This window comes from Lutra lutra, chromosome 10, assembly GCF_902655055.1.
Source record: "Lutra lutra chromosome 10, mLutLut1.2, whole genome shotgun sequence".
NCBI lineage: Eukaryota > Metazoa > Chordata > Mammalia > Carnivora > Mustelidae > Lutra > Lutra lutra.
Genome location: NC_062287.1, coordinates 19,394,434 through 19,403,105, shown reverse-complemented (window position 1 = coordinate 19,403,105; position 8,672 = coordinate 19,394,434). Strand labels below are relative to the sequence as shown.

The following is an 8,672-nucleotide window of genomic DNA, read 5'->3' as shown; positions in this document are numbered from 1 at the left end:
TTCATTCCCCCTCCCCGTTCATAGGTAGATAGATTGATAGATGATAGATAAATTATAGATACATAGGCAACTCTGTATCAGAAGGCAATAGTTTTGTATGATTCTCTACAATTTCTTGTGAAGTTCTCAACTGTCAGATACTTTATTATGGACTTTACAACTATTATCTTATTTAGTTTTTATCTCCTAGCTGGGAATACTACTATAAAGTTACATATGAAGACCCCAAGGAATTATTCAGGTGTACCAAAGACTTTTGAAGTGTGCATTGCTATCAGCAATTAAATACTTGGTTCTTTAAATTTTTCCATGAACTCTGGAGAGAAAATAGAATTCCAAGAGGTCCCCCTGAATGCTGCCCCCTGGTGTACACTCCCTGCTAAATCGTCTCTCCTTTGTGTGGGTGAGACTTGAGACCATGATGGGATATCACTTATGATGCATTCTTACACTATGCTTCATCACAGCAAACTGGAGACAGATTCTCCTACCAGCTTTATAAAAGTAAGCCGCCATGTTCTCAGATGGCCGGGTGGTTAAGACACAAGGGTGGGCTCAAAAGCTAAGAGGGATGATCCCTGCTAACAGCCAGCAAGAAAGACAGACACCCTAGTCCTAAAGCTGCAAGGAACTGAATTCTGCCAACAATCTCCATGGACTTGGAAGAGAAACCCAAGCTTCAGATGAGATTCCAGACTTAGCTGACATCCTGATTTCAACCTTGAGCAAAACATCCAGCTCACCTGACTCAAACACTATAAGAATGGAAATTTGTATGGTTTTTAAGCAGCTAAGTGTGTGGTCATTTATGATATATACTAGAGATTAATACAATGGATTTCTATGACTTTCTTCTACATGTAACTCTATCTGTGTTTCTGTTTGTGCATGCATGTGTATCTGTGTGGGCAAGAGAAAGAAAGAGAGAGAGAGGAAGAGAGAAGATGATGATGAAATCATTCTATCATCTTTAGCAAATAAGTTTCATAAGAAGGAAAATTTAGTTTAGCTCTAGAACTATCTACCATGGATGATAAAGTTGACACATGAAAATGGGTTTTCAGTTTTCAATTAAATGCTGGGTGCTCTCTCTATTCCCATAGGAAGAGGTACCAAAGGCGTGGAAAATGACAAACGTGAGCCTCGTCACAACGTTCTTCCTCATGGGTCTTCCCCATGCTCCAGCAATGGACATTCCCCTCTTGGGAATCTTCTTGGTGATTTATGTACTCACTGTGGTGGGGAACCTCCTCATCCTGCTGGTGATCAAGGTGGATTCCCACCTCCACACCCCCATGTACTTCTTCCTGACCAACCTGTCCTTCATTGACATGTGGTTCTCCACCGTCACTGTGCCCAAAATGCTGATGACCTTGGCATCGCCAGGAGGCAGGGCCATCTCTCTTCCGAGCTGCGTGGCCCAGCTCTACTCCTTCCACTTCCTGGGGAGCACTGAGTGTTTCCTCTACACAGTCATGTCCTATGACCGCTACCTGGCCATCAGTCACCCACTCAGGTATGCCAGCATGATGAGTGGGAGGACTTGTGCCCTCCTGGCCACCAGCACGTGGCTCAGTGGCTCTCTGCACTCTGCTGTCCAGACCACACTGACATTCCGTCTTCCCTACTGTGGGCCCAGCCAGATCCAGCATTACTTCTGTGATGGACCTCCCATCCTCAAGCTGGCCTGTGCAGACACCTCTGTCAATGAGATGGTGATCTTTGTCAACATCGGGGTCGTGGCCTCGGGCTGCTTTCTCCTGATAGTGCTGTCCTATGTGTCCATCGTCTGGTCCATCCTGAAGATCCGCACCTCAGAGGGGAGACACAGAGCCTTTCAGACCTGTGCCTCCCACTGCATTGTGGTCCTTTGTTTCTTTGTTCCCTGTGTTTTCATTTACCTGAGGCCAGGCTCCCGGGATGCTGTGGATGGGGTTGTGGCAGTTTTCTACACGGTGCTGACACCCCTTCTAAACCCTGTGGTGTACACTCTGAGGAACAAGGAAGTGAAGAAAGCTCTATGGAAGCTTATAAACATAGTAACATTTTCCCGGAGCAAATAAACACTGGAAAGTAGATATCATCATTTTTCTAAAAAAAATACTAATATTCAGTCACCAAGGTGCAACATATACATGTGTAGTTCTCAGTATTAAATGTTCTCCAAAACCATCCACTCAGAAATATTTGTTTCACGGGTTTGTCTGAGGAATTTTTTAAAAGTCAGAATTAAATTTTATTGGTGATGAACTTGCCTAAGTTTTGGTCTATCAAATTTTTCTCTGTGAATTTTTTCTCTATCTTTCCATTCCATTTTGTTGAGCTACAGTTGACATATAACATAGTTTTGCCTTCTTAAAAATTCTGTATTCTGCTTGAAACTCAGACACCAGGGTTGTTTTAGTCATATACCTAACTTTGTAATATGCTTTTTAAAAAAATTTTTGCTTGAGGTTTATGTATACAACTTGGGAATTATACTCCTGAGCATAGTGTCCAAGGACAGAAGCAAATATCAGAGTCACTGATTCATGGTTGCAGCTGTGTGACTGCCTTCTCCATCACATCTGTGTTTGTGTGTGGATCTCAGTGTGACCACCCCTCCACCTGGCACATCGTGACCATGTTCATTGCTCTCACACTGAAAGAGCTCTAAGCTCTGAGCAGCTCCTTAACTCTCCAGGTGGGTCTGTCGGGACAGGCTGTGGTGATGACATGCTCCTCTCAGGAACTGCCAACAACTGCCAACTTACCAGGGTCCTGCAGTTTCCCAGGTTTGGTGAGGCAGATCAAGAGGAAAGTAAGGACAGAAGCCATTGGTCTCCACCACATATTCTGACCTTGATTTCCTATGCTATCTGACCAGATGTCCACCGTTAGCACCAAACTATTCAACACTGGATTCTTTTACCGCAGCTGGTGCCAGAGGGTCGTCTGCCCAGGGAGCTCCTGCTCCTATCCTCTTAGGGTCTTGGAATTCCAGCTGCACCAAACTACAACCTGGTCTAAGACAGGAACACCCACATTGCAAGCTGGGTCCAGTGATATTTCCTATGTAGAAAGTAGAAAAATGAAGATATCTTTAACTAACCTGTTCATGGGATTACAATATTTCTTTTACAAATCAGAAAAAAAGCCTGCAAAGGATAAAACCCTCTGAAAATACCTATTTAATGCTACATGGCCCACACTTGTGGGCATCCACATATAATGGGTGAAATGCTATACTTGCACCCAAACAAAAGCAAATATTGGCTCAATATTTGGAAATAATTCTATGACCTGCACCTCAATTTTCCATCTCAACAATGACCCTCTCTCAAAATACTGTTATGAGGATTAAATGAGTGTCTAGAAGTGGTTTGAGTGACAGTGATTTATAATAATTCTTTTTTTAAAGATTTTATTTATTCATTCATTCATTCATTCATTCAAGAGTGAGAGACAAAGCCAGAGCAGGGCAGGGAGGGGCAAGGAGAGGGAGAAACAGAGTCTCCGCTGAGCCAGGAGCCCAACATTAGGACTCCAGTCCAGGACCCTGAGACCATGACCCAAGCCAAAGGCAGATGATTAACTGACTGAGCCACCAGGCACCCAGTACATTCTCAATTAGAGATCTAAAGTTTAAACCTGGGGCCACCAGTCAGGCAGCCTCATTCTCAGAATCATTCTCTTCACAAATTCTGTCAATGATTCCCAGCCACCAAAATAATATTTTTGAAGATACATGAATGTTGATTTTTTTAAATCACCTTCTAGATAATAAATCTAGCTAATTATGAACAATGTAATCATTCTGATTCATTAACCATTTTCATAAATTTGCTACCCCTATATTTACTAGCCTTCAAGGAATTTATAGGAAAGCATCTGAAACATTAAAATTATAATGAATTAAGTTTTTCTAGAATAATTCAGAGGCAAACACAGTAACATTATTGAGCTTGGGATAAATGCTAGACATTTTGTAAATTAATTTTTATAAGAACCTTATAAGATAGGTTCTGCTACTATAAAAAAATAAAAAAGAAAATGATGGCAGCTTAGATAACTTGATAAAGTCACACACTAGTAAGGAATAGAGTCAAGGTTTAATTTCAGGCTATCTGGTACCAAAGCTCATGGTGGTAAATTCTACTATACATTACAATCACTAATTTCAGGAACTTTCTATTTGGGGGAGAGCAGAGTCATATCAATGAACATCAGTAATTATTGGAATAACAAAACACAGATCTTTGAATAGTTACGTGTATTTTATAACTGAAATGTAAGTTTTGTTGGAAACCACATTTCCCCCGTAGACCAGGAAAAGTGTATGATCTACTCTACCTCCACCTAAGTGAGATTGCAAATGTGTCATGTGTTCCACATGAAGGTGTGGATTCCTCTGGGAAAAATACTGTCTTAGCCCCTTAGTCTCCACCTACATCAATCCTGGTCTTATTTCTTTAGAATATTCTCTCTGCTACTGACCCCTCTATTTCCAAACATTTACTTTTTGAGGAACCCAACTTCTGATCCACACTCAACGTATTAGGTGTCATTCCTAAACAGATGCCACCTCTTTCTCTCAATGCTGTCCTTACCTTCTTTGTCCTTACCTTCTTTGTAACTTGAGTTTTTTCGATGCTTCCATTTGGAGATAAAGCTATCACATCAAAATTCCTATGTCTACACCAAAATCCCTTTTTCCTTTTTCTTCAACATTTGTCTCTCTGTAGTATGAATGACCCAACAAAAGTAACCCTGACACTCGGAAGGTCTTCCCATAGTCTCTGTTCATACATTTCTTCTTCGTGCAATTGGGAAGGGGGTAAGAGAAGAAATAGAAAAGGAAGAGGTAGGATGGCATGAAGACATTCCAGAAAATAAAGAACAATGTTGGATAATTTTAAAACTTTAATAATGAATCCTTTGCATTTTCAAATAACAACTGGAACACCTTCTTTTGTAAATACTTCATTGTGTTGTTAGTATGCGCCAAGAGCTGTTAGTACTGCTTCCAAAAGAGGAAAATAAAAAAGAATAAAATACAGGAGAATTGATGTCTGCATTCCACATGGGGACCAACGAAATATGAGCAAATGTCTCACCACATCGTGTCACAGTTTGATGTATTCTCCTGGGTTTCTCCTCAAAATAGCAGCTCTAGAGTACTGACCTTCTCCACTGAGGCTCTTAATGACTGGTACCATTTCACTGAATTTTGAAAATGTTGTTTGGTAGAAGCATGATGTGTCTGATGGATTCCTTGAAGCTATATTTTCTGAGTTCACTAGTGGTTGAAAACCGTCTATGTTATAGATGTTGTAGCTGAATTATAAGAAGTAATTAACTAATAGAAAAAATCAGGCTCAAATTATGAATGAATAGGGTGACTTTTATAATGATCCCAGTGCTGATACTGGTTCATTCACTCATACTTTCTCAAATAATTAATCAGTGCAGTAATTCCTTCAATAATTTAAATTAGGTGACACCTATATTTAAGGCACAGGAAATACAGGGCATCAAGACAGTGTCTACGCTCCAGAACTCCAGAGTTCAATGAGAAACGCACAAGTACACAAGTGAATCTTACAGTGTCCTACTGTACGTATGGAGCGCTACAGTAAATGATGTGACACCTAACACAGATTAAGTAGTAGAGTGAATTACCACCTGAAAATGAAGAAAATAACATATCCAGATAACAAACGCTTGCTTCAATGACATAACTCATAATAAATAATTAGTACATATAAAATATGAATAAAACAAAGGTGATTTCAATCTATGTTTTTCGGAGTCTGCTCCAAATTTACAGAGCTTCTGTTTTCCAGGCCAAATCATAATGCATATTGAATCTTTTCGTTCTAACAAGAAGAATAATTGGACACAAGAGACTAAACCCAAGGCATTTCACATTTCTTTTTATTGTCTGAAAATCTCTGTATCCTGACCAGGCATACATGTTGACCATCATCTGCCCCCACCCAACCACAGGAAAGACACAAGAAGGTGTAATGCCACCATGTCCTCGAGGAAGACGTGAGGAAGTATTAGGTGGGCTGCACAAAGTCTGACTAAGGTCTAACTCAAATGTTTGCAGTGTGACCCTATTTTTCTCACTGTGGGTAAAATTAAGACAAAGGCATGTCTCTTTGGTAGAATGGGGGGACATTATCAAAATGGGTATAAATAAGAGTTATATCCTTCTTCAAAGTTATCACTATCAAATTATTTTCAGGGCCCTTGTTTCCATGTTTGGATGCCCATATTATTACAGTGACCAGGGGACATACATATTAGATCAAAGGAGACATTGGTGAAGCCCTACAGACTCATTATCACTCTATTCCTCCAGTCCACCCACAGTCAGCAGGGGCTAGGGAAAGCCATAGTAGAATTTTGAAAATAGTGAAATTTGTGCAGCAAATGACAGGGGGTCAGATGCCCTACTGATAGCGCTTCAGATCATTAGATAGAAACAGAAGGCACAGGGCTCTCATGGAGTGAGCTGTGAGTGGGTGAGACATGGGAGGAATTCTATTTAGTTCTCCTCTAAAGGCTGACGGTTGGCTGTATATTCACACATGTGACAATAAGATATGAGGGTATTGATATCAGTAACAATGTGTGACAAACCATTCATAGGTGGACCACATTCTAAAATCAACACAGAAGAGCAAAGTCACAATGGGCAGCCTGCTGTATGTTAATTACACATCCTTGTCTGATGGGTCCAAGAAAAGCCTTGATTTTCAGTGTGCCCCAGTCTGCCTTTTTCTAAGAAGGCAAGGACAGCTTCCAACTCTTTACATATTGGAGATGAAACCAGAAGTCACAAATCATGACTTTTTAAGCTCAAGAACTGAGCATTATTTTTACATGATACAGTAGCTATTCAGATTTGCTAATAGGTATGACTTTGTTTAACTTTCTATTCCTTCTTATATCGCAAATGCTCTTTTCAGGATAAGTTTTATTATTATGTTGTATATTTTGAAGTTACTTAGTACAATTGTAGTAGTGTTAGAAACTCTCCATTTTTTCAATTAGCAATAATCGCGCCTCGGATAAACCTCATTGGCTACGATACTGCCACTGCGCAAAGCTAGAAACTCTCCATTTTTTAATGTCTCTAAATGTTACTATTTCACACTCAGATTTGACAGTTACTCAACATTCAATTATATTTATTTTTTATGGAAACATGGTGGATACACAATGTTACATTAGTTTCAAGTGTATGATATTGTGATGGGATAAGTCTGCACATTATGCTCTGTTTACCAGAAACATAGCTTCCATCTATCACCACACGACGCTGCTACAATATCACTGACTGTATTTCCTATGCTGTGCCTTTCCTCCCTGGACTTACTCATTCCATACCTGGAAGCCTGTACCTTTTGCTCCCCTTCGCCCACTTCACCCCTGCCCCCAGACCTGCCCTTCTGGCAGCCACCAGTTCTCTGCATTTAACAGCATACAATTCTGGATTGACAGTTATCTTCTCACACTCTGTGCTGTTTATTTCCATATTTGCGACTTGTATCATTGCTGAGGCTCAATCAGCTGTTCAAATAGTATTTCACTGAAGAATAACTTACTAAAAGCAATTTTCACAAGTCCTATATTTTGAAGGTGTTTTGCTAATTCATAAGAATTTGGGATTTTAATAGCTTCCTGCTAAATTGATTGTTTTATATTTATAAAATGCCCTTTATACTCAGCCACAAAACAAATGAAATCTTGCATTTGTGATGACATGGATGGACCTATATTATGCTAAGTGATAGAAATTAGAGAGAGAATGACAAATAGCATATGATTTCACCTACATGTGGAATCTAAACAACAAAACAAATAAACGGTAAAACAGAAACAGGCTCTGCAAATAGCAAATCGCTCAAACAGAGAACTAGTGGGAGGGGAGGAAGTGGAAGGATGAGCAAAGTAGGTGAAAGAAATAAGGAGTTAAAAACTTTGGTTATCAAATAACATGTCACTGGGATTAAAAGTGCAGCAAATACATAATTTTGTGTAGTGACCGATGATGACTACACTATCCTGATAGCATTTCCTAATACAGATCATTGTCAAATCACTACAACTAATATAATATTGTATATCAGCTAGACTTCAATAAATTTTTTTAAAAATATCCTTCATGCTTCTTACTTCCTACCTTAAAGTTCACCATATTTGTTAATTAATATAGACTTGGGTTTTTTCCTGATGTTTTTGTGGCATACATTTTCCATTCTGGTACTTTCCATTTTTTAATTTCCATTGTTTGTATTTAATACAGTTTCTTATAAACTAGATAATTAAGAATTTTCCAGGCTGTCTGTATCATTTTTATATTATTTAAGGTGGTTATTTTATCTGTAATTGCTGATATAGTTAGATTTAAATTGCACATTTTGTTACTTGCTTTCAATTCTTACCTTAAATTCTTTTTTCTTTATTCCCATAATTTTTCTTATATTAATCAAAGTATTTAGTGTATTTAACAAAGATTTTCGTTGTTTTATTTACTTTTTTGTTTTTACCTGTTTTCATTATTCTTTACCTTTTTATGATATTCAATATAATTTTTAAAATTATAATTTACTTATGTTAGGGGTGCCTGGGTGGCTCAGTGGGGTTAAAGCCTCTGCCTTTGGCTCAGGTCATGATCC

General features: G+C 38.9%; 1 protein-coding gene and 1 pseudogene across 1 annotated transcript; one reads left to right on the top strand and one right to left on the bottom strand.

Moving 5' to 3' along the window:
• The first annotated feature begins 1,127 nt into the window (after nt 1-1,127).
• On the top strand, nt 1,128-2,063 carry LOC125079493 (olfactory receptor 10G9). The gene has a single exon (XM_047693124.1). It carries the CDS (start codon nt 1,128-1,130, stop codon nt 2,061-2,063), a length of 936 nt encoding a protein of 311 aa, XP_047549080.1.
• A 4,908-nt stretch (nt 2,064-6,971) lies between these two features.
• Nucleotides 6,972-7,101, bottom strand: LOC125080334 (uncharacterized; annotated as a pseudogene).
• Between the last annotated feature and the right edge of the window lie 1,571 nt (nt 7,102-8,672).